The sequence below is a fragment of the Pyxicephalus adspersus genome, chromosome 2, assembly GCF_032062135.1.
Source record: "Pyxicephalus adspersus chromosome 2, UCB_Pads_2.0, whole genome shotgun sequence".
Lineage (NCBI taxonomy): Eukaryota > Metazoa > Chordata > Amphibia > Anura > Pyxicephalidae > Pyxicephalus > Pyxicephalus adspersus.
The window spans coordinates 11,165,147-11,191,296 of record NC_092859.1 but is presented as its reverse complement, the minus strand read 5'-3'; the positions used below and the strand labels follow the sequence as shown (position 1 = coordinate 11,191,296).

Here is a 26,150-nt window from a genome sequence, read left to right as displayed (position 1 = left end):
GGTATATAGGGGGTGTATACATACGGCAGGTGACGGTATATAGGGGGGTGTATACATACGGCAGGTGACGGTATATAGGGAGGTGTATACGTACGGCAGGTGACGGTATATAGGGGGTGTATACATACGGCAGGTGACGGTATATACGGGGCATATAGGTGGGTATCTATGTATATAGACAGGAGGTGATGGTACATAGGGGGTATGTATTGGGGGGTAGGTCTGTACACATAGGGGTATTAATATACAGGAGGGGGGGGGTTGTGTATAGATTGAGCAGCTCCTAATATATACAATATACACTGTCACCTGGTAGGGCGGTGGGGGCTCCCCGGGCAAGCTGGCCCCATCAGAATCATTGAGCAGGGACAGATCATCAGCGGACTGCGATGACAGGCAATTCCCCATCCCCCTCCAGCGGGGATCCAGCTGTTGCCCCGGGACTGCCCCTCCAGCTCGGGGCTGTTTACTCTGCCTCCTTCCCGGAAGTCGAAGCGTTTGGAACTACAGCTCCCGGCATGCCCTGCTTCGTACGGCTTCGTCACGTGATGGATTTTCCCCGCGTGAGCTGCGCAGTATTTATCACGTGGTGCCTCTGCACTATTGTATCACTGCAGCAGTGTGTTACGTTTATCTGCTTTATATTATGGAATATTTCTCTCACTTCTTCTCTGAGTGCGAGAGATATGTTTATTACTCTTCATTTTTTATTCAGATTACTGTATTATTTTTTCAGAAATGCATCATTGGATAAAAAATCCTCAATGGGTTTAAATATTAACTGTATGCTCAGGATACCCCCCCCCCCATTGGAATACCCACACACATCTAATAGCACTACTTCAAACATTGTGAGCCCTGAATGGAGGATGGAGCCTGGACACCCAGAGAATGGGTCAAATCATGCTGGGTTACTGCAGAACGTTTTTGGTCTTTTGTTTGAAGATTTTTTAATAAAGAGTATTTGAGATTTCTTAAAATTTATTGTAAAACAACAGCAATCCTCCTTGAACTAACAGCAGATCAGTGTCCAAGCCGCTCAACAGTTCTGGATGCTTCTGGTGACTTTTCTGCGGTGTGCCCAGCCTCAGAAGTATGGGCCCATTATTATTATCTCACTTCCCACTGCTGATCCCAATTTACCTTTCTCCAAATCTTCTTGTTACTTCCACTGCTCCTAATTTGATACTAACTTTTTAACAACTTTCCCATTGTATAAAGCAACCTACAAACTGACAGAGGAGTTCCATGGGACCCCCTGTAAAACTTTGTTGTTTGTTCCTTAAGTTGACTTCTTTCTTTGATGACACCTGTAGCAAAGGGGCTGTCCCCCAGGGGTCATATGAGTGCAAACCCAAGTCACAGCAGTACTGGATTATAAATAAATTACTCATTGGGTCCTCATCTTCTGTTCATCACTTACCTTAGTTCAGCTCATGTGGATTGTCATGTGTCACATGTAAGACTACAGCTTCATAAAAATCTCACCAGCATGTTGCCACACCTAGCCCTGTGCACTGCTTTCTGAAATAGCTGAACCCACCCCAGTATGAGCTGCAGAGTCAGGGAGGGGTGAGATATAAAGTTTGTATGAGATATAAATCAAATAAAAAAGATTTTCATTCACTTGAGGGAGATGAAGAAAGTTTTTTTCCCTTATTGTGCCTCACATAGTATCCTAATTTGGTGGTTGTTTGGATGGTTATACAGGAGCCTTTGTTATACTTTTAAAGATTGCTTTGCTAACCTAACCCAACCACCCCCCTCCACAGATCCAAAGTGCTGCAGGTCCTTCAGTCCCATAGACACCTGGGGTCCCCTAGACATCTATGGATGTCCAATAGACATTTGAAGTTCTGTAGACATCAATGAAAGTTCCATAACATCTGAAGTTCTGTAGACATAAATGAAAGTTCCATAGACATCCTTGAGAGCCCCATGGACATCTAGAGTTTTGTAGACATCGATAGACGTTCAAAAGACATCTATAGGAGCCCTCTATGGTAGTCCCATATGATTTCTGGGGCCTCATAGACATTTATGGGAGTCCCAAAGACATCTATGGGAGCCACACACACATCTGGGGTCCTGTAGACATTATTGGGAGTCCCATAAACATCTGCAGTACCGAAGACATTTTGAGAGTTCTATAGACATCTATGGGAGTCTTGTAGACATCTGCGGTCTCGTAGACATTTATTGGAGTCCCATAAATATCCGCAGTACCGTAGACATTTATGGGAGTCCCATATTAAACCACAGTACCGTAGACATTTATTGGAGTCCCAAAGACATCTATGGGAGCCACACAGACAACTGGGGCCCCGTAGACATTTTTGGGAGTCCCACATACATCTGAAGTACTGTAGACATTTAAAAAAGTCCCATAGACATCAGGTGTCCTGTAGGCATTTATGGGAGTCCTAAAGACATCTATGGGAGCCACACAGACATCTGGGGTCCCGTAGACATTGATGGGAGTCCCATAAACATTTGGAGTACCAGACATTATGAGAGTTCTACAGACATCTATGCGAGTCTTGTAGATATCTGGGGTACCGTAGACATTTATGGGAGTCCTAAAGAAATCTAAAGGAGCCACACAGACATCGGGGGTCCCATAGACATCTGGAGTCTTGCATCTATGGAAGTCCTTTAAACATAGATGTCTATAGGACTCCCATATAAATCTATATCATGTGCAGGTACGACTACCATATAGTGGCTGATATGAACAAAGAGACTTATGACACTTCGAATTTCTGTAGACTATCTTTATAGGTGCAGTCATTCTTTGGACCTTGTACTTATTTTATTTTTTTGTGCTTACTTTTTGTTCCTGAAAATTTAAGTAATTAAACTTTCTGTACTCAACCTCACAGTCTTGATCCTCAGTCTTCTGCTCCCTGTTATATTTCACATCATCATCTTCTTTCTTCAGGCTTCCTGATGATATTCAGAGATGTCTGTTCCTTCTCTGGTTATATCACATGCCCCTGATGACGTAGCACCCAATCTCAGTCATACACATGAAGGATAATGGTCAGTGTGGCGGTGATGAAGACTAAAAAGTAAATTCGCAAACCTGGGATATAAAAGTATCTTAGGAAGTGGTGGGTCTACCCTTCTGATTTTATAGCCATGGTGGTATAAATGGAATAGGAGAGCTTACAAAGAAAAATTGCATGAAACTGTAAGCACACAAATATGGTGTTTTCAATGTTCATCCTCCACGCTCGCTGTGCAGCTTTGTTAAGCTTAGTGTACAGGTTTTATATTTGTCACTGTAAGTGATCATTTCCAGGGACAGCTGGAACCAATGAGCGATGTACAGACTATATTGTTTGGTTCTATGGGGAGGATAAATGGCCACATTTCACCCTTCCTAATCAGTTGTTGGCATTTGTCGTAGAGCAATCCAGAATGGCAGATTGCTACACAATGAGAATGCCTTGCTAGGGCTAGAACGATCAGGATTATGTTAGCGCCTGTAGGCAGATTGGAAGTTGCTGTATTAAGCACATTTAATCTAAATTTGGATTCTGTTTCTGCTTTGGCTTTTCAGGTCACGTGAGGCTTTCCTTCTGCTCGCTAATAACTATGGCTGCACTGGTTGTGACTGGGGGTGGAGGGAGCACTGATCCCAGCACTGTGCAGCATAAGCCTTGTTTAATCCCTTGTGCACAGGCAGGATTTAAGCAGTAAAATTGGTTTACCAGCACTGTGCTAATTCCTAATATCATATTTTATTATCTTTATTCTGTTTCCTTTAACCAGAAATAACATAGAAAGCTATGAGCTTCCTATAATTATTAAAATATTCACAGAGCTCCAGTACTCTGCCCCATCCAAGATGGCGCCACAAACTTCCACCACTCGCACATCACGTGGTTCCAGACGGAAGAAGGCGTGACCATTTTTAAAAATCCTTCAGTCGGGCGGTTCAGCTACGCCCCTTCTCGTCATCCTATTGGTCGGAAAGGTGAGGGTGACGTCATCAGACCGCGCTCGCTCTCTTATTCTGTGTCTTCGTCGCCCGCGAGTCTTCTCCGTCCCGCGAGGTGAGAGCCCGGGGTAACCGGCACCGGCGGGAAGCATAACGGGAGGGCTGACTTAGGTGGGAGTAGGCCTTTGGTGATAGGCGGGAGCCGGTTGGCCTAGTAGGTAAGGGAAAACGGTGTGTAGGGAATAGATATCGCCGGCTTCTTAGAGGCAGCAATGCAGTGTGTGTACGGATACCGAGCAGCTCCATCCTCTTCATCTATACAAAGCATAGGAGCGCACACTGCTCTATGGCCCGCCATGAATTACCCCTCCCCCTCCTTCCAGGGGGGTGGGGAGGGGTACTGAATATCTTCACATGGACCATACTTGACAATTTGTAAATAAACCCCAATTACAATTATATAATAATATATCTTATATCTATATTACTCATTGCATATTCCATAGTTGTCCCTAAATGACCTGCACAGAAGCTGACAATCTAATTTCCTTGTGCAAATGTCTGATATTTGTTCCCGGAGGCCTCGTAAATCTCATGCATACAGTGCCCCTCCAAGGTTAATCACTAGCCACAGCGGATTGATGAAATAACAATGGGAAGGAGAGCACAGCGGGGTGCTGCTAGCTTCTCGTTTCTTCTTCTATCTCATTACTGTATTATTAATAGAATTTGTATAGCGACAACATATTGCGTAGCGCTGTATATTAAAGCGTCCCTGAACTCAGAATTTTCACTTTACATAAAGGGTAGACAACACCTTCATGTAAGGTAAAAATTCTGCTTTTTTTTTTTAAAAAGGGTGCAGCACCGCCTCTTCATTCGCCTAGGCGATCGAAAATGAATGGGAGCGCAAATCCCCCCAGGAGGCTCTTGGACGCTCCTACACATACCCGCATGCATCTCAGTCATGCGCAGAAGGAAACTTTTCGCGCAAAGAGACATATATGCCGATCTCACGCATGGGCAGTGTGATTAGTAAGTTTTTGTTCCACCCTATGTCACCCGATCTTGCGTCTGGGTTGGCTGACTTAGAAGAACCTGGGAGAAGATGGCCGCTCCTGGACGACGTGGGACCCGATAGAAGACACCTTCGGAGGGATCAGACTGCCCTGTGGCATTGAAGGTAAGTGGATTTTTTTTTAGGTAGTTTTCAGTTTAGTTTTTAAGTAGGGGCAGACGGTGACACAGGAACTCCTCCATCCTGCCCTGAAGAGCTTAAAATCTAGGTCCATAGAACAGAATGGTGCTGTGTTTACAGAATTTGTTTCTTTATCAATGGAAATGATCACCTAATAATGTTTGCAGCCATTTTAGATACAGCTACTTATCCCGATTGTCCAGGGGGGCACCAGGGTTCCTCCAGAGGTTAAAGCACATCAAGGCATCTCTTGGATGGAACATTCATCAAATTAATAGCCCCTAATGAATGATACTTCAGTATTCTCCCCAGCCCCTTTTAGCACTTTTTGGCAACCAACCCGACTGGTTACTGATGAGTTGGGTCACAATTTAGGGGCTGCCACCCACCTACAATTTCTTCCCACCCGGCCTATACATATTTTTAGGTTGAGCACAGTACAGTGTTGATTGGCTGCTGTTGCTCCTCTTATTATTAAACAGGATTTATATAGTGCCAACATATTACGTAACGCTGTACATTAAATAGGGGTTGCAAATGACAGATAGATACAGACAGTGACACAGGAGGAGGAGAGGAGCCTGCCCCGAAGAACTCACAATCTAAGAGGTGGGGGAAGTGCAGACATATAAATGCTAAAGATCTGAATATATTTCTACAGGAATCATGTTTGTGAATGCTGTAAAATAGTTTAGACAAATTCAATGTAACATTCCTTAAAAGGAGGGAAAAATGGGAATTGATGGTATGATTTATATCTGATTTCCTTGTAATATAGAGGAGGTATGGATTCTAAAATGAAAGTTTTTATGACATTTACATACATCTACATGATCACTGCAGATCAGTCTAGGATTAATAATTGTGATAAATATACCAGGCAGCACGGTGGCTCAGTGGTTAGCACTCTGGCCTTTGCAGCGCTGGGTCTCAGATTTGAATCTTGGTCAGGACACTATCTGCATGGAGTTTGCAGGTTCTCCCCCTGTTTTTGTGGGTTTCCTCCTTGTACTCTGGTTTACTCCCACATTCCAAAAACATGCAGTTAGGTTAATTGGCTTCCCCCTAAAATTGACCTTAGACTGTGGTAATGACATATGACTATGGTAGGGACATTAGATTGTGAGCTCCTTTGAGTGACAGCTGGTGATTTCACTATAGACTTTATACAGCGCTGCCTAATATGTTGGCACTATATAAATACTATAATAATAATGGTATATAAGTTATGATGAGTACTCCATACCTTTCATTTCTTTTGTTTGAACTTTAGGGGAAGGATTATGTTTAACCTAAAAAATGACCAAAGGAAAAATAAATTCCATGTAGCCACATACATAGGAAATATAAGCAAATATAAAACCATTGTTCGCTATCCATGTTTGGGGGTGTTACTATTAACACAGTATTTATATAGCACCAACTTATTACGCAGCGCTGTACAAAGTCCATAGTCATGTGACTAGCTGTCGCTCAGAGGAGCTCACAATCTAATGTCCCTACCATAGTCATATGTCATTAATAGAATCTAAGGACAATTTTTAAGGAGAAGCCAATTAACCTAACTCCATGCTTTTGGAAAGTACTTAGAGTAAGAGTACTTGGAGGAAACCCACACAAACACGGGGAGAACCTGCAAACTCCATGCAGATAGTCCTGGCTGAGATTCAAACCTGGGACCCAGCGCTGCAAAGGCATTGCTAACCAATGAACCACAATGCTGCTTATTAATATTATTAGTGTAATATTTTGCTAAATAGATGATAAAAATATCAACTGTAATTGGCTCATTAGTCATCTTTATAAAAAAAAAAAAAAGTCGGCAAAACCACAATTTTTAATGTTCTCCTGTCATAAACTTGATAAAGCGTTATAATTTTGTAGGTTTTCATATTATGTGCTGGTAACATTTGTAGTTTTTGATTATTTTGTTTTGAGTGTACACAACTCACATAGGATACATGGAACCAGCATCACCTTCTTTCATTTCTAATGGTCACAAAACAAAGGCCTTTGTCAGTATTTCACGCCTGTAATATGTGTGATTTGACAGTTAGGTTGACATTACAAATGGAAGACTGCCTGGCAGCCAAAGGGTTAAAGAACAGGACCCTCACAAGGACATATGTGAGGATCTGTGATCTGCGAGGGGGCGGTGGGATTAGGTAAAGCTCAGATTAAGGTAATTTAAATGAACATTCTGAGTGTGGCAGAACTGAAAGACTTTATGGATATTATTAGTTTGTGAAATACACAATGTGTAATAAGGCTTCTCTATGCTGGTCTAAAGAAACATTTACAGTCTTTTTCTTAAAAATGAAGATCAGTTTGGCCTCCAGAAATGATGCAGAAAGAATTCCCTGATTACCATGAAGGTATTTGTATTCATACTGTCTGATCTGGAGAACAGTTCTTTGCATTGGGTATGTGGAGCAAATCAAGTTTAAAAATGTTGTTACTGAACAACTTACAGCAGCTCATTAAGTTATTTAAATTTTTGTTACCTTATGGAGCAGCGCTGGGTCCTATGTTCGAATCTTAGCTAGAGCACCTGCATGGAGATGGCAGCTTCCCCCTGTGTTTGCGTGCTCCATTTTCTTCCTATCTTATTACACAGTATTTATATAGTGCCAACATATTACACAGCGCTGTACAATATCCATAGTCATGTCATGAGCTGTCCCTCAAAGGGGCTCACAATCTAATGTACCTACCAAGGTCATATGTCTTTTTAATACAGTTCAAGGTCAATTTTGGGGGGAACCCAATTACCTTCACTACATTGTATTGGAATGTGGGAGGAAACCGAAGTACCCAGAGTAAACCCACACAAACACCTAACCTACAAACTCCATGCAGATAGTCCTAGCTGAGATTTGAACCTGGGACCCAGTGCTGCAAAGGCCAGAGTGCTAACCACTGAGCCAATGTTCTGGCCATTATTCCATACATACATTCATTAAACATGCAGTTAGGGTAATTGGTTTCCCCAAATTGACCTTAGACTGTGGTAATGGCATATGGTAGAGACATTTGATTGTGAGCCCCTTTGTGCGACAGCAAGTGACATGACTATGGACTTAGTACAGCGCTGCGTACTATGTTGGCTCTATATAAATACTGTGTAATAATAAAAATTTAAATATTTATGCTGTCCCAGTATCTCTGTCCTTTTACCTCCCTACAAAAACTTTTAGTGAGTTTACTAGTTTAATAATAGTTCCATATAAAAATATCATATTTAGCCAGGAAGGTAGAAATGAGTGAGGCTTATTACTGCAAATCCACAATGCAAAGGTCTGAGTCATGTGAGTTGACAAATAGAGCGTACAAGTTCAAGCAACAGGAAGTTGTACATTTCCAGCCAGGACAATGCCAGCGATAAAAACCTGATTGCTTGTAATCCTTTCCCACTATCCAAACCCTGCCAACTTTAAAGCAGACTTGCCAGGTTTGCTTTTATGATGGCTGAACAGTGCCGGAGCACATTCTTGCAGTATCTCAAGCACTCAAAGAACCATCAAGGAGATGTGGTGATGTCTCCACTTCCACTAGGAAGTTGTGGGTGCCATTTTGTTATGGGATTGCAGATTTTGTCACATGCTCCATGTAGTTGAACATTGGCATTTGTATTCATTCTTGGCTATCATCAGGAGGGTTTGTGCTAAGGGACTGCCCATGTGCCATATGGGCTGGGAATATTGAAGCTTGGTTCTCTGCTAGTTTTTAACATGTCTTGATTTTTCTCTGTTTTCAGCTAGAGGCTGTAAAGATGGACTGGCGTCCCGATGAAGAAGGATTACAGCAGGTTCTGCAGCTGCTGAAAGATTCTCAATCGCCAGACACGGCCACTCAGAGAGTCGTCCAGGATGTATCCTTTACATTGAGAATGTAAACACATTGCAACAGATTTGGTTAATTAGGTATTGTGGGCCAGGTTGGCATTCTCAGTCCTGAAGAATTGTTCTTGGCTCTAATGGCTTGGTGACCGGATGAGTATAATGAACAAAGGTGATTGCATTAGCTCTAAGATCAGCGAATGAAGGGTTTATTTAAATACGAACAATTGAATAAAATGATATTTTCAGTTCATATGCACAGCTATATGATGCATGATTATTGCCTGTAAAATGGTTTGTGAGAACGTAATGTCTTTTTTATTATAAGTAGTGTCTGGCTTGTTGGATGTTAACCGCACCTTAATATTGTTTATTCTGATATAACCCAGACTTCTGATCTTATTGTGCAGTGCTGATAACATCCTTCTCTATCCAGTCAGTCCAATTCTCTGTACAGGGTTTTGAGGGTCTGAATGTAGGGGAAAGGGGCATTCAAGTTAATCTATACCGTGGGAATATAAAACTCCTTACGACAATTGCAAATTATCTTTATAAAGCTGATCTGTTGCCTTAAGAAATGTATCACACCTCTGAAACAAGCATGCAGCTAAATGTAGTTGTGTCGCAATTAGCTGAACACCTGAGCTGCTGTCTATTCTGTGTCAGTAATTTGGAAGTTATTAAAGGCAGAGGATCAGGCAAGCTGTAGTTTTTAGAATCAGGTCAGCAATGGCAGTTTGCATAATCTCTCAGTAAACGGTTTCCTTGAGGGGGCTGCATGGGGGGGTTGAATTTGGTAAGCAAGTACAGTTTGCACAGCTTGAGTATACCCATGTATAGCATACTTGCAATGCTATATACAGTCAGGTTATTCAGATCTTGTTTTGGGTGCAGTTTTTCTGGCTGCTCCTACTTACAAATACAATCATTATATGCATTCTTAAAACAAATCCTTCGTGAGATTTTTGGGAACGGCTAGTCCACAGTTTCCTGGTCTGTACCATTATTCTGGAAGTGATGCATAAAATCAGGACCTGATATACAATGAAGGTTTCTGTATTCATACTGTCTGATCCAGGATACTGATGGTAATGTCCGGTTTCCTTTTTTTAACATTACATGTTAACATTTTAAAATATATAATGAAAACAATACATCAATGGATCCCCTTACAATACAAATCAAGGGAATGTCAAATCGCCAAAATGCAACAAATAATTATTAGTCTGGCCCAACACTGCTGACATTTACCCAGCATATCCATATCTATCCTCCCGCATATTTCTTTTAGTATGCTGTTACATATTTGTGACCAAACAACATATTAGTTCTGGATGTTTTATCTTATTTTCTTGCCCCCCCCCCTCCTGAAACAACGCTTCCATCTGCGAAACACACCAGGAAATAAAAATTGGGATAGCATGTTGGTATTCAATGATTTCATGTTTGGGGTCATTTTGATAATTGTATTGTTGAAATGAAAACCTATTATTTCAATGGTATTTCTCTACTTTCTCCTTGCCTTGTTGGATAAGGAGGTAAAAAAAAATAATTATATCTGAAAATAGAGTGTTGACGTACACAAGTGCAAGTCTACCTTTCTACAGCAGATGTCATGACGAGACCTGAGGTTGGTTTTGGTTGCATGAGCAATTCTGAAGGAACTTGCAGATGCGTTTTCTCAACCTGGCATGGTGCCCGCCTTAATAATCTCTCCAGCACCCTTGGCATGGTTCAAGCCAAGAAAACCCTGCTGTGCTGCTAGATTCTTTGATCTTTGCTCTGCAACTGAATACAGCTCTGTGTTCTACCATCTGTATCTCTTTCCTGTCGATGTACCAGTTAGCAATATGGTCCTGAACTTGTTCCCAGAAATTGAAGCAGCTGAACCAATATCCGGATTTTAACAATTACTTGATCTTTGTGCTGACACGGCTTAAATCTGAAGGTGAGTTGGGTGTGTATACGTAAGTTTCAGATGAGATTCTTTTCACAACAATTGTTATTTAATCTGTGGGTAATTTCCAAGCATGTATTTACCACAAAAATTAGGAGGAACAAATCTTTCCAGAAAAGTCTTTCCATAAAGACTTGTAGTTGCTACATGAAACGAATAATGGCTGACATTTTTGCCATTAGATTGATATTTAGTAACGGGAAGAATGCCCAGATGTTTCACTTTTTTATTTCAATATTATTTATTAAATATGATCCATTAGATGAACAATATTCTGTATATAAATTAAAGGAAAATGTTAACATTAGCACTTTATATTGGTAAAATAACTTTTTGTTTCAATCAGTTTTTATTAAGTTTTCAGGAAAAAGTGACAAATAAACATAACATAAATCAAATATAACACACGCGTCAAAACAAACATAACATTGTGGGCTTCGAATTAACAGACAAATAATAATGCCAGGGAGCTGTGCATGCCTAAAAAGTATGACAAAAAGGAAAAACAAAAGTCTAAAGAGTTATATAACACATGATAGACCTGTACATAAACAGCTACATATTTGCTAGCGGAAGCGTATAGCACAGGGTGTAAACCAAAATTCTTAAGCAACAAATAAAATAAAAACAAAGACAGACATATACAACAGCCCAGGGGAGAAGGGCGGGATGGGGGGGGGGGAATGTCAAGTGATACAAAAATAGAAGAGAGATATATTAACCCTCTACACCGGGGTTGAAATCCAGCATGTAGGCCTGGACACTAAATAAAATATGTGCGGAATCGGGGAGATTCTTTAAACCAGTCCCAAATGGACCAGGTAGTTCTAAATTGTTCCATTCTATCATCATCCTCCGCAACCAACATCTCCATATGGCGGACGTTTTCAAGTTCGGAGACCCATGTGGCTATAGAAGGAGCAGCAGGTTGCTTCCATAACCTTGGGATAGATGTTTCACTTTTTAATTTTAAGCCGGGTGGGAAGAATTTGTAGGTGGGTGGCAGCCCCTGTATTGTGACCCAACTCTTCAGTAAGCTACCAAAAAAACAGCCTGGATGGTGCACCCGGGTAAAGGAGAGAACACTGGAGCTGGTCTGCAATAACCAGAACTTGGGTCTAGAAGGTATATCCTGTGAAATATCTTCCACGTTTCATAGATGTAACTTTTATCCAAACCATTGTGCTGATTCACCAGGGCCCTGTCTTTCTAATAATTAATGGACAGCTACGAAAGTGTAAAGGCCTTTTTTTTTTTATCTCTACATGATGTTTGCTGCCTTTTCTTTAGTTTGGTATTCCTTCCAATGGTTTATGCTTTATTCCTGTGTTGCAGTGTCCTAGTTTTATTAATAAAATGTCTTCTCTCATTTATAGATGAGCCCACAAGATCTTTGAGTGGTTTGATCCTGAAGAACAATGTGAAAGCCCATTACCAGAACTTTCCTCAGGGAGTGTCAGAGTTCATAAAGCAGGAGTGTCTAAACAGCATTGGAGACGCTTCATCGCTCATCAGAGCCACCATTGGTAAATGACCTCCATTTTTTTTTCATTATTATTTTTATTCTGGAAGTGATGCAGAAATTCAGGACCTGATATGCAGTGATGGTTACTGTATTCATACTGTCTGATCCAGGATATAAATTAATCCTTGTGGGCTTCTACTTGAGAGTTTGCACAAATAATCATTGGAAAATGGTATTGATATCCAGTACTTCATATAATCCTTCTGTCTTCTCTAGTGAAACAGTTTCCGGGTTTTACATTTTAATTGCTTTTTGTTCTTATTTCTCTGCAGGTATTCTTATCACGACTATTGCATCGAAGGGGGAGCTGCAGACATGGCCAGAACTTCTACCTCAGCTCTGCAACCTTCTAAATTCAGAGGATTACAACACATGTGAGGTATGGCATTAAAGCCTTTCCATTCTGCTTAATCTAACCTAAATGGTTCCAGTCATTGGTTGCAGTTTTGTAGTCCTATATTGTTTTTTTTTTTTTATATATAAATTATATAATTATGATGTCTGTCTACAGCTGGTTGTAGGAAAAAATGTTCCTCTCCCTTTTAATATAAAGTTATTTAAGACCGTACCCACAAGGGGCCATAACCTATAGAAAAAAATTACCATTTTGGCTGGACTGATCTTTGTTGACAGAACTTTTTTTTTATATTGCTTGGTTGGGCTTTTTATTTTTAAGGGGGCATTTGGTGCTCTGCAGAAGATCTGTGAGGATTCATCTGAGCTTCTAGACAGCGATGCTCTAAATAGGCCACTCAACATCATGATTCCCAAGTTTCTTCAGTTCTTCAAGCACTGCAGCCCTAAAATCAGGTTTGTCACTTAGTTTTTTTTTCCAGTGACGTTGCCGAACATTTCTTGGCCCTTTCCTAGGTGTGATATGTTGTGTATTCTTCTTCCAGGTCTCACGCTATTGCTTGTGTCAACCAGTTCATCACAGACAGAGCGCAAGCCCTCATGGATAACATTGACACTTTCATTGAGGTAAGATATGTAAACTGCATTTTTAGAGTGTTGATGTAGGCAGATTGTGCATTCAGTATAAAATTTATCAAATAATTTTTACTGTGATTTCTATCTTCTCTTTTACCTGTTAAAGCAGACCTAAACTCAAAATAAAAAAATTGGACACCTGGAGAAAGTGCTAACTGACAAAAGATATAAGCAGGGTCTCTTTTATAAAAAAAAAAACCCTGGCTCTTGGTAGCTTTTGGTTTTAGCTCTTCTCTGTACAGTGCATGCCTCGTTCAGTGTAGAGCTTGTATGCAGCGGTGCCGGGGACAATGCCTAGGAGTTAAGTTACATAATCGGTGTCTGTGCTATCTGCACTGACTATTACCACTTCCTAGGACAAAGCAATGACATCATCCTGGACCTTTCATTGCTGCACAGTTCTTCTGTTACATGTATATATCCCAATACAGTAAGCCAGCCGTCTTAATTCCAATATAAATCTGTCACGTATAGAAATACTGTAGCCCAGTTTCTACAAAAAAGGGATCAATGTTCATTAGTCTAAAAAAAAAATTCAATGCACAACAACTATTGCTTGCAGTTGTGCAGTTTCTTTTGTGCTAGAGGCGAACTAATAAGCACTTTAGAATCATAGGGTCTTGTTGTATTGCAGAAAAATTACCCATCTAGTTGATACCAAAGTAGTAAGTCCTCAGTAGATTTGTGTGTAGTCTTATCATATGTCCTACCCATTGTTACCTGCCTTGCCCATTGTTACTTGCCGATCTAGGAGCAATACAAAGACTGATTTGGTGACCAAGTTTCTGCTTCTCTTTTCTTGCTAGCAGAAGAATATAAGGAAATATTTTAGCATATATTTACCAAAGAGATATTCTATGTCATATTCCTCCTTTGTTGCAGCATCTTTTTGCACTAGCCGTGGATGAGGACCCCGAGGTTCGGAAGAACGTATGTCGGGCGCTTGTTATGTTGTTGGAGGTACGGATAGACCGGCTGCTTCCTCACATGCACAGCATCATCCAGGTATGGAAGAGTCTTTTTATTTATATCACTCTGCTTTGTGTAGGAATAGTAACTGTAAACAGTGTAAATTTTTTCCCCCCAGTATATGCTGCAGAGGACACAGGACAGCGATGAAAATGTGGCCCTGGAAGCCTGTGAATTCTGGTTGACTTTGGCTGACCAGCCCATCTGTAAGGATGCCCTGTCCAATCATCTCCTGCAGTGAGTTTTCTATTCTTATTCCTATTGCCAATTACTTGTCCTGCAGACCTTGCATAAGATGACAATAGTGCTTGCCTTTACTAGCAATTTTGTTAATAATCAGTGCTTTATTTACTTGAAAATTAAAACCCCTAGCAGATTTAAACTCCAAGCACCAGACGTGTCTTCACATAGTTGCAGCAGCTATAGATGCTCTTTTCACTCCCCGGTGCTGGGTCTTTCTTGACCTGGAAAATCACAGATGCTTATGGGAAGTATCTGAATCTGCCTTTTGTCTCGAGCACTTTTTTTTTTTATATTGGCACACATTAACTTTGATTGGCTGCCTCAGTGGCCAGTAGGGATGTTTGCAAGGGAATAGGCAAGCTCCACGAAGCAGCAAAGCTTTGCATGATAGGAATGGCATTTTATATAGAAGTAGAATGTTCAGGTACTTAATAGGTGTCTGGGTTTTTCTTTCTACAAAAGCCATTGGTTCAGGACTTCGTGCTTCAAAACTGCCTGTTCAAACTTGGAAAATTCATTGCACATAAATAACAATGTTACTATCACACATAACATAAAGATATGAAATAGATTGTTTTTTGATCTTTCAGGCTGATTCCTATACTGGTTACTGGGATGAAATACAATGAGATTGACATTATTCTTCTAAAGGTAAGGGTGTTTGACATTTTCTTCTAGGGAACATAGGGAACAGAAAATGTAACCTAATTTAGGCTGTGATATTAGCAGACACTGTTACACTGGTGACACTCCAATGTATTCTTCTTTGCTCCATTCCTGCCCACTCTATAAGTTTTTGTAAGGAAGTAAAGGGACAGAAATACTGGGACAGTGTATAAATGTGTGTGTGTGTGTGTATATATATATATATATATATATATATATATATATATATATATATATATATATATATATATATTATATCTCCTATTATGCATCGCTTTAAGTCCATAGTTGTATCACTTGCTGTCCCTCAAAGGTCTCACGATCTTATATCCCTACCATAGACCATATGTCTTTTTCAGTAACAATAGTTTTACCCTAAGGTATAGCAATGCATATAGAACAGTTCTTTACCATTCTTCCATCAGGGAGATGTTGAAGAAGATGAAACTATCCCAGACAGCGAGCAAGACATCAAGCCTCGTTTTCACAAGTCACGCACTGTGACACTACAGCATGAGGAAGAAAGAGTAGAAGGAGAGGAGGATGCAGATGATGAAGATGATGATGACGATACTTTATCCGACTGGAATCTCAGTATGTATCATTATAATTCTCTAAAATTATTTATTGATAATGATGCAAAATACTTGTCCTGAGTTATTCTGAGGGTCTTTGTATTCATACTGGCTGATCTTGTATGCCCATATCATGAATTCTTTTTTGTTACAATACAAAGTATTTGCAGCTTTCTGCTTTTCTTTTAGGAAAGTGTTCAGCCGCAGCTCTGGATGTCCTGGCCAATGTATTTCGGGATGAATTGCTTCCGCACCTTCTACCCCTTCTGAAGGATCTCCTCTTCCATCCAGAATGGGTTATAAAGGAGTCAGGCATACTGGTTCTTGGAGCCATCGCTGAAGGTCTGTTTTGTGTTGTCAGGAGAGACGGCCTTTGTTTAATATTGCTTAATGTCTGTCCTCATAAAATTGATATTTATACCCCAGTGAATGTCTTAAGAATGATCTGGTGCAGGGCTGTCTAACCCCAGTCTAAAGGTCAAATTTTTTTTTTTTTTTTTTTTACATAAAACAGTAATTTTTTTTAACTTTTGTAGACCATAACTTACTAAATGTACTAGGGTGTGCACTGGAGATGGACATCTGTGGTCTGGTGGGGTTGGATATCAGTGGATGTTTTCAGTCAAGTTTTATCTGTACTTTATTTCTTTTAATTGTGGAAGAAAATAAAAAATGTTAGTTAAACCGCTATATCATTTTTTTTCTTGTACAGGCTGTATGCAGGGAATGGTACCCTACCTACCAGAGCTCATTCCTCACCTCATCCAGTGCTTGTCTGATAAGAAAGCTTTGGTACGCTCAATAGCTTGCTGGACCCTAAGTCGCTATGCCCACTGGGTAGTCAGTCAGCCTCCCGACCTCTACCTAAAGCCTCTCATGACTGAGCTTCTTAAACGTATCCTGGACAGCAACAAACGGGTGCAGGAAGCTGCATGCAGGTATTGCACTGAAAAGCTTTACATTGTTCAGTTTGTTTCACTTTCTCAAGAATGGACTTAAAATGGACTAATAGACACTGCTTTTACTTAAATATTCCATTGAGAGCTTTGTTAAAGCTTTTACTGCTTAAGAATTTGCAGATATTTGAACATTCATATCCTGGTCACAATTCTGCTTTAGGGGGATGACTTAATAAATCACGTTTTCTTTATTTTCAGCGCATTTGCCACTCTGGAGGAAGAGGCTTGCACAGAGCTTGTTCCATATTTAAGCTTTATCTTGGACACGCTCGTGTTTGCATTTGGGAAGTACCAACATAAGAACCTCCTGATTCTTTATGATGCAATTGGCACACTGGCAGACTCTGTTGGACACCATTTAAATCAGCCGGTGAGTTTTGCAATGGGTCATAAAATCAAAGCAGGTGCGGTTTATGTACTGGTAAACTGACACGGATCCAGACCTTCAAATTTTTTCTCTGGAGGTGATGCAGATATTGTTCTTGAAGTTGTCTAGTGATGTCTCTGTATTCATACTGTCTGATCCAGAGAAAAGGATGCTGATGTATATATGGAATCCATTCTCTTTTCAGCAAATTTTTATGTATATCTGTAAAAGATCAACTTGATGTAAATATCATTTGCAGCCTAACTTCATTTCCTTCACAAAGCTTGGAGATAGAATTCTCATCTCAAAGAAACAAGACTACATGTGTATAGTTTGTAGTCTTTGTATTCACATGGAGCTGCTTTATTTGCTCATAATCGGTTTCTTCTTGCTTTTCATTGCTGCTTAATGGTTGTCTTCCTAAAGCAAATTTATTGCCTTGGCTAAGCAACAGTTTCACTTTAATAGTGACCCAACCTCTTCTTATATTTATTACCTATCTTTTTGTAAATGAAAATTATTTGCTTTTCTAGACATTGATCTTGTGTGTATAGACTCTGGACCTGCTCCTTCTTTGTTTTTTTTTGTTTTTTTTTAACGTTTTTTTTAACGTTTTTTTTTAACGTTCTCTGTTACAGGAATACATTCAAAAGTTGATGCCCCCTCTTATCCAGAAATGGAATGAACTGAAAGATGAAGATAAGGACCTCTTCCCACTGCTAGAGGTGAGAGTTTCTTCCATATACTGTGAGAAGCAGAGTTGATTCCGAAATACAACTTTACTGTGGTTTGATGTAGAACCAAAAGTCTGAATTTCTCATGTTGGGAGTTTGTATTCATACTGTCTGACCTCAGAGCTACAATGTGCATTATTGGTAGTTCTCTGTGAAATATTTATTCATATTAGGTATGTGTTTTTCTTTTTCCTAGTGCTTATCTTCCATTGCTACTGCGCTTCAAAGTGGTTTCCTACCTTACTGTGAGCCGGTGTATCAGAGATGTGTGACTCTGGTGCAGAAGACACTTGCCCAAGCAATGGTAAGTAACCTGCAAGCTGCTTTTTTTACTTTGTTATTCTTGTATCTTATGAGTGTTGTCTCCTGTACCCCACAACAGATGTACAGTCAGCACCCGGACCAGTACGAAGCTCCTGATAAGGATTTCATGATTGTTGCTCTGGACCTCCTGAGTGGGTTGGCAGAGGGACTAGGTGGCCATGTTGAGCAGCTTGTGGCAAGAAGCAACATCATGACGCTTCTATTCCAGTGCATGCAGGTAAGAATGGTCTGCTTATTTGAAAAGTGGGGAACTTGAAAGAGAGCAAACAATGGTTTTATATGTCAAGACGTCATCCTGAAAAAGCAGAAAGGATTAAGAGAGAAAAAAAAGCCTCCCATCTTTCCTGAAAATTCTCTGTGCCTGTCCGTCATCAGTACAATGGTGGGACAATACTTGGGTCAATATGCTGTAAAAGATTTACAAAAAAATTAGGATTAGTCTTTTATATACTTATTTTATATTTGCATATATGTACACGCCGTTTACACATTGCAGTGCGATGATTAGTTTTCACTGCTAGAGGACTACTTCTTTTAGAAGAAAGTCAGCAGTGGCAGTCCTCAAAGTGCGGCTGTCACAAACCTGCAATATTCAGGGTAAGCATGTTGTAAAAATGGCAGATGTTGCCTTTTAGTAAAGAGCATAATCACTCAATACATTAGGAAGTAGAGGCAGTTTATTTAATCAAGAAGTTTTGACATTGCCCACCTCATCCCATCTGGTGATGGCATCTACTATGTTAATAAACCAAATCTAGGGCTCTCAAAGTGAGTGGTGGTTAGAGCATAATGAGCAATTGCCAGTAAAGCCAACATAGCATGTATTCATCTTCCGATTTTTTAGTTGTGCTAATAGTTTTGAATGTGGATTTTACTAAAAGTTGAGACTTTGCTTTATTTAAAAGCAATTTTTAAGCCTTGTTGTCTTTTGCGTATGACAAGCTTGTGTTAAAATTACTTAAACAATTGTTTTATTGTTAATTCCTAGGATATAATGCCTGAAGTTCGTCAAAGTTCCTTTGCTCTCCTGGGTGACCTGACTAAGGCATGTTTCCTCCATGTCAAACCTTGCTTATGTAAGTATCCTTTTAAAGAGATTTTATATTTCCTTATTATGGTCAAGACTAAATATAATAAATTAAATGCTACAATATGCAGTACTCTATTTAATAGATGGAACTTTTGTTGTCTTTTAGTATAAAAGCCAAAGCTGAGCCAAGCCCATTCAGTTTAGTTGGGCTTTATGGGAGCCTATAGAACTCCAGGGAGTTGCAGTTCAAGTTTTGTTTGCTGTGCTGCTTTTTTTCTTAGTTTGTGGTGCTTTAGATAGTGTTCATAAAAACAACTAAAATAAAATCAACCCAAATAAATTGACTAGTTCTGTAGCAAACAAGTTTGTATAGGGCTCTGTATGAAATGTGCAAACAAAGGCTGGATAGCACCATGATTCTTGTGTATAACTAATGGTTCTTATGACTTTAACAGCGGAGTTCATGCCTATTCTTGGTACCAACCTAAACCCAGAGTTTATCTCTGTCTGTAACAATGCCACCTGGGCTATTGGGGAGATCTGCATGCAGATGGGTAAGTGCCATCCTCATTCTGCTTTTGTTTTAAAATTTACTGCAATAGGACTTTAAGTTAACTAAATGATATTTTACTTTATCGGGTTATGCCAGAAGACAGAAAAGGGGAATTTCTGTACCTTTATGTACTGTAGTTAAGCCGAACTCAATGTAGATATAAAAGGCGGAGAAAATGTGATTTGTCCTGCCAGACTGGGTGTACAGAAAAACAAGAAAAACAATACAATTTATTTGTAAAATAGCTCCTATATATAATAATTTCATCTGATTATAAAGCAAATATAGAAAGCCTCTATCAACCAACACTTTTCTGGTAAGCTCGGGCAAGTTAATTTTATTTTACACATCGAAAATGATTGAAATTTAGTCATTCTGTTTTAAGCATAAATATTATTTTTGATAAACATATTGTCCATAATGCAGCCATTGGTGTCAAGCATCAACTTCACCATATTCCCTGTTCTTTTATCTACAACAAGTTGACTTTTAAGCTGCAGCTATAATAGACAAGGGTGTCCTGAGATCTGTACTGTGTATTGTTAACCGGTCCTCTTCATTCTACTAAAGACTGCCTTTTTACATCCAAACAGGAGCAGAGATGCAGCCGTATGTCCCTATGGTTTTGAATAACCTTGTAGAAATTATCAACCGACCCAACACTCCCAAAACACTTCTTGAAAACACAGGTTGGTCATCTAAAATTGCTGACCTAAGTATTGGCTGATTTGTGGCGACACCTTTTACTTATGATGGTTTTTTTTTTTTTTTTTTTTTTTTCCACTCTTTCCTATTGACCTTTAAATATTTGTAGCAATTACCATTGGACGCCTTGGTTGTGTGTGTCCACAAGAAGTGGCTCCTATGTTGCAGCAATTTATCAGGCCCTGGTAAGTTGGTAAATTTGTTGTGATGCAAAGTAACTGTATGTATGTATATTTTTTATTTCAAATTATATTCTTATTTAATTATTTTATAGGTGCACCTCCCTTCGGAACATCCGTGACAATGAGGAGAAAGACTCAGCTTTTAGAGGGATCTGTATAATGATCGGTGTGAATCCGGGTGGAGTTGTACAGGCAAGTATTGTTGATGAAGATTGTGATTGTAGAACTTGCTAATATTTTAGGTCAATCAATGGAGCGAACATGATGTTTTATCTCATTGTTGTGTGTGTGTTTATTTTCTATTCTAAAACCTTTACTTTTTTTTTTTCATGGTAGGACTTCATCTTTTTCTGTGACGCAGTAGCTTCCTGGGTCAGCCCGAAAGATGATCTGAGAGACATGTTCTATAAGGTGAGACCAAACTGCTGCTTCATATATTGACCACATGGAGTCCATCAGCTGCTGTGGAACGCAGTGTCCTATATGTGCTGCCTGGCCGTAGCAGCTCGTTGGCCCTAAATATTTCTTATGCGTTTGTGGCTATTGTTGTTTGGTAGGTTGTTGAGCTCATTAATGAATGAGTTTAGAGTTATAAAAAAACTTATCCCACTCTGTGGATAGAGTACTGTGAGTGAGCATGGTAGTAGCATGTATAATGTGTAAAAAATCTACGTTAATCTGACCTTCTAAACACTAATCTTGGCATTATTTTGTTTATAGATTTTGCACGGTTTTAAGGAGCAGGTGGGAGAGGAGAATTGGAACCAATTTTCTGAGCAGTTCCCACCTCTGCTGAAGGAACGTCTAGCGGCATTCTATGGCGTGTAATGTCAACCTGGACAGATCTTCACACACCCAGCGTGGGAGGTGAGATGGGTAAAGAATAGGTTGGGGGGGGGGGGGGGGTTAGGCACCAATTACACCAAAACTACTTAGCATTGCAGGATATGAAAGATATTTTTATTCCCATAATGGCTTCTGTATGTTAGTGAAGTTAGTGAACCTTACCTAGCTTAAGTTGTACCTGCATTGTTCCCCTTACTACTAAGTGGACATCAGAGGCTTTGTTATTTGTCAGTGGAATGACTAACACTGTAGCTTGCTGCTGGGGTTGGAGGTATGACTTCCATCTCCAAAAGTGCAAAAGTAAAAGCTCTGTGTTGAGCCTGGTATCTTGAATCCAAGATCTCCTAGGATTTGATTTGTACACTTAAAGGACACCACTTCTAAGGCTTTCTAAAGTACCTTTTGTGATCTTTGAAGAATGCAGAAATAATACACATTGGGAAGTCACTGCAGAGAGGAAGAATGCCACATGCTATTTTGGGAAGAGAAGGTGGTAAAGGGAGCTGAGCCTCTTGAGTTACTGCTCAGAAAGGAACAGTGGGCACTAGAATGCCAAGCATTTCTGGAAAGGGAACAAAGGGAGCTAAGCTTCTGAGTTACTGCTGGGAGGGAACAGTAGGTGCTGTAATGCCACGTATTGCTGGGAAGGGGACAAAGGGAGCTGAGCTTCTGAGTTACTGCTTGAGGGAGCAGTGGGTGCTATAGTGCAGAGTCATTTTTAAGATGCCAAATTGAAACCTAAGCTGTTTTCTGCTTTATAGTTTTAAGAATGTTACTCCACAATGCTTGCAAACAACACACAGTTGCTTTTATATCTTGAATGTCTATTGGCTGGCTACTTTTAAACATTGTTGATGATCTGTTTTTTACTTTTGTATGTTTTTTTTTTTCCCCAGGTTCCTGTTTGGTCCATGAGGTGATTGGGGAGAATGGTGTCCTACGCCCCACACATCAGTCTTTAGCAGGGTTTCAGGGATCAGTATCCAGGGCCAATAACATCCTTCCACTCCAGACTCCATCCACCTGACTCCCAAGGAACCTCAGCGGCGCACAGGAGGACGTGAACACCATCAATACCCTCCCGCCCCCCCCCCCCAGGGATATTTTTAGTTTATATGTGGAGCATGACGGGAGGGCAGTTGAGTCTTAGGATTTACAATGTTACCCTTGTAGGGTGGGGGTAGGGGATGTACTGGGGGGCGGAGCTGGTCCCACGTCAGGATCTGTTATTGGGCGGGTTAAGTGGGAGAGGAGGGTTAGACTAATAGAATGGGAGGGAGGAGGGGCATCTACAGGTAGAGACATTTGATTGTTCCCCTGCAATTCAGCGCAGGTTAGAGTCAAACATTTAATAAAAATTCACAGAAGAATAGGGTTGCAGCCACAGAATGGAAGGTCGGCCATCTTTATTAGGCCCAGATTCAGCGAGAATGGGAGAATTTATGATGCTAGGTGCTAGACACTTGATAGATCTGTTTGGAGGAAATAGAGTGTCCTGTTACTTTGCTCCCATGCCAGTTTGCACAAACATTATTTAGCTGACTACATTTCATATATATATAAATATTTTTTCCCCTCCGTTAATACCCCCCTCCCCAAGCAGCTGCCGAAAGTGTTTTTGATTATCTCAGTTTTTTTTTTTGTTATTTAATTTAAATTCTGCACAAATAGATTGAGTCAGTAATATTAAGTTTAATGTGAGAATTTAATGTGCTGCTGCTGTGCTCAAGCCATTCCTATTGCTTGCACTCTTTACTATAACAGCCGCCAGGTAAGTGGGGTCTGAAAAGCAGAGCTAGGGCAGGGACCTCTAGTGGTCATTTCAGATAATTGCAATCATATTGCACTAAAAAAAATTTGAGAAAATCAGACATTTAGTAGGTAATATTTCTTTAGGTTGAAATGCTGCATGTACACATGCTTGAGACCACAGCACATCCATTTTGCTTTTAAACCAATCCAGTGCAAGTAGAACCTTGGTTCAACTTTTTTTTTTTTTTTTTTCAGTAGCAGTGGTTTCTGTGTAGACAGTAGGTTTTGGTTTGCAGCTTATAGTCACTGAAGACAAAAGTACCTCCTCACATTAAGGGAACCTTTGCGAAGAGAAATGGAGGCTGACAATGCTTATCCCTTAATCTGAATTTTATTTCCTGCTGACCCTATACCCAGCATGCTTGTTATTGACAAGTAGTAATAAGGCCAGAGCATGGGAATGATTCACTCTTAACTTTAAGGCAGCATCAGCCTCTATATTCTAAGCTTGGACTTTTGTGTATCAGTTTAATCGGAAGTGGCGAAGGTGATACTACAAGCCATTGTTTGTACCCCAAGTCACAGAACATAAAATTGAGAAGCAATTACACATGCTTTTACCTCTAGATGGGGTGTTTTTTTTTATTTTGTTTTTTTTATTAATTTTGTCTTATTTACAACCAGTTGTGTTTAGAACTTAGCAGATAGGCTATGGCTTGTAGTGTAAGGTATAAGGTCACACTTGTACAGACATATGGGACTGAAGGCAGATGATGAAATCCAACATCCGTACAGATAGGTTTAGCCAGCATTACTCTGCTTAAAGTTTACCATAACCATTATGAAATCCTTACATCTGTTTAGGTTATATTCGGCTTCACTATAAACCTACTCAGTAGGGAATAAGTGTACAGCCAGATAAAAACTATTGTTGATCTTTTCAGTAAACCATATTGATCCCCTGGGCTACAATATTGGAAGAAATATTGATACATTACCCACAAAAGAAAATACATTACAATGGCCAAGCATTGCTGTAGGTCACTAGGCCTTCCAAACATGTGAACTGTCAAATTAACATTTCAGTTTTTTTTTTTTTTTTTTTTTTTTTTTTTTAATGCTAAGTACACTCTAGCTTCTTATCCCTGGCATGCAGGTGGCTGTCTGAAAAGCATTGCCTTCACCATGGCAGCAAGTTTATGTACCATTCGATTTAGGACATTTGCACCTAGGTCTTGACAGCTACCTGAGGAGCCTATATAGGGTGACAGGCAGTTAAAAACTATAAACATAAAAACTAACTCCAAAAAGCCATCACAGGGTGCCACTCCAAAGCCATTGTGGGGGGGTGCAAGTTTATTTTAAGATATGCAGGCCAATATGGGTCACTTACACCATACTTTGAAATGATTTATTAGACTGAGATGGCTACAAACAAGTCTTATAAAAGGTGCTACACTCCAAAAATCATGTTCCTGTTTCTTAAAAGGATCAAATTGCCCACCAGGCCTGCAAAGAAATGTTGCACTTCCACTGTTGACCATAGGTGTTGGGTGCAATATGGTTTACTGAACTTGGCAAATTTTACTCTTCCATGCTAAGATCACAATCTATGTTCAAACATTCCACTTTTCTTTTCCCTTGCAGCTATATAAATATTGTAGTACTGGTAGGAACGTCAGGGCACAGGTAACGAAGGCTGATCTTGGAGGGATAGTACAAGCACTCAGCAGACGGAGGTGGCGGCATGTAAGGGCTCTAGGTTTAGTACGTGTTCAGGAAGGCTTAAATGGATGTGGACTGGCTTGAAGGGGGAAATATTCTTTAGAAAGTATGACGGTTCGCCAATCAGATGGTTTACAGACAAGTGCAGCGTAGTGTGAGCTCCTGGGCCAAGATAATGCTAGCGCCCCGCTCATTACCATCCTCACTTCCTGTTTTGTACAGTAGGGCACACCACTAGGCTCCAGTTGAAATCTGGGACTGTATATTGGTATTTGTGATGTAATGTTTCCTATGGTAAAACTGCAGTGTATTTAGTGTAAAGCCGTCTGCTTGCACCTTTGCTCAGATGAGAATTATATTCTCATTTTATGTATAATTTTTTTCAATTTTTTTTTTTTTTCTTAACTAAAATGCAGTTTTTTGTGACTCTGTGTTGCGTGTTGTGTTTTTATTTGGGTAAGAAATGAAATTGTAGTCATGGAGATAAAATGTCAATGGATCCATATGCCACCACCACGATCGTGACAGAAAAAAAATTAAGCTACGTTATTTTATTTCAAAGGGCTTTTTTACACGGCTCCCCGTGCATGTGTGGTTTGCGACCTGCAAAAAGTCTGGGGGCAACTGGTGTAAAATGTTACTATAGATTGCTTTAAGAAAAACTTACTATGTAACTATGTATACCTTTACTAAATCTTAAGTATAAAATGATGTGTAAAGAAAGATGAGCAGACATACAAGCACTGATACATAACAAAGAAGAAATCATCAATACAGGCAAACAATGCTGAACTATTGCCCTACTTTAATTATTTGTACAATTATTGTTACTTGGCTTTACTTCAGAAAAGCAGGCTTTTAAGGGCAGACAGTTTTTTCAAGAAAATTTGTATATTTTTCTACGATTCAGTTCTATTTATCAATAATAACATACATTACCAGGAACATATAGGGAGCAACTGAGAATAGTTCTGCTCTTACTTTTTCAGAGCTAAACTATACCTTATTAACATAGTTACATGTTTGGGATAAGCAAAGTCGGGGTTGATCTCTTATCCTGACACG

At 39.8% G+C, this 26,150-nt stretch overlaps 2 protein-coding genes and 3 non-coding genes across 6 annotated transcripts in view; 4 read left to right on the top strand and 1 right to left on the bottom strand.

Moving 5' to 3' along the window:
- LOC140322867 (RING finger protein 11-like) overlaps positions 1–504 on the bottom strand; it is a 6,664-nt gene extending 6,160 nt beyond the window's left edge. Inside the window, exon 1 of the mRNA XM_072399488.1 lies at positions 310–504. Within this exon, the coding sequence (XP_072255589.1) occupies positions 310–408 (99 nt within the window). The 5' untranslated portion in view covers positions 409–504. The remainder of the gene's footprint in view (positions 1–309) is intronic.
- Positions 505–3,975: 3,471 nt separating this feature from the next.
- Positions 3,976–25,516, top strand: TNPO2 (transportin 2). 2 transcript variants are annotated; one of them, XM_072399485.1, is made up of 25 exons: positions 3,976–4,061; positions 8,902–9,015; positions 10,856–10,931; positions 12,317–12,466; positions 12,738–12,844; positions 13,142–13,275; positions 13,365–13,446; positions 14,338–14,460; positions 14,543–14,661; positions 15,258–15,318; positions 15,759–15,927; positions 16,098–16,250; positions 16,621–16,846; positions 17,066–17,237; positions 17,873–17,959; positions 18,165–18,272; positions 18,351–18,509; positions 19,281–19,368; positions 19,778–19,876; positions 20,469–20,564; positions 20,690–20,765; positions 20,855–20,954; positions 21,099–21,173; positions 21,483–21,629; positions 22,505–25,516. In XM_072399485.1, the coding sequence occupies exons 2-24, from the start codon at positions 8,917–8,919 to the stop codon at positions 21,588–21,590; spliced, it is 2,667 nt and encodes an 888-aa protein (XP_072255586.1). In that variant the 5' UTR covers positions 3,976–4,061; positions 8,902–8,916; the 3' UTR covers positions 21,591–21,629; positions 22,505–25,516. The 2 variants fall into 2 exon arrangements, with proteins under 2 accessions (XP_072255586.1, XP_072255585.1); XM_072399484.1 differs by having other exon boundaries at positions 18,165–18,509.
- LOC140325094 (small nucleolar RNA SNORD41) lies at positions 9,992–10,061 on the top strand. The gene has a single exon (XR_011919675.1). It is a non-coding gene; the product is annotated as a small nucleolar RNA SNORD41 (small nucleolar RNA).
- LOC140325093 (small nucleolar RNA SNORD41) lies at positions 12,506–12,575 on the top strand. The gene has a single exon (XR_011919674.1). It is a non-coding gene; the product is annotated as a small nucleolar RNA SNORD41 (small nucleolar RNA).
- On the top strand, positions 17,326–17,395 carry LOC140325095 (small nucleolar RNA SNORD41). Its single transcript, XR_011919676.1, has one exon. It is a non-coding gene; the product is annotated as a small nucleolar RNA SNORD41 (small nucleolar RNA).
- Positions 25,517–26,150: the final 634 nt, after the last annotated feature.

Bases quoted from the DNA above. Each gene is read 5' to 3' on its own strand.
- TNPO2 (XM_072399484.1), top strand. From the start codon at position 8,917: ATGGACTGGCGTCCCGATGAAGAAGGATTACAGCAGGTTCTGCAGCTG. The intron at 10,932-12,316 runs GTGAGTTGGGTG...TCTCATTTATAG, and splicing joins GACACGGCTTAAATCTGAAG to ATGAGCCCACAAGATCTTTG. The intron at 15,928-16,097 runs GTATGTATCATT...CTTTTCTTTTAG, and splicing joins TTTATCCGACTGGAATCTCA to GAAAGTGTTCAGCCGCAGCT.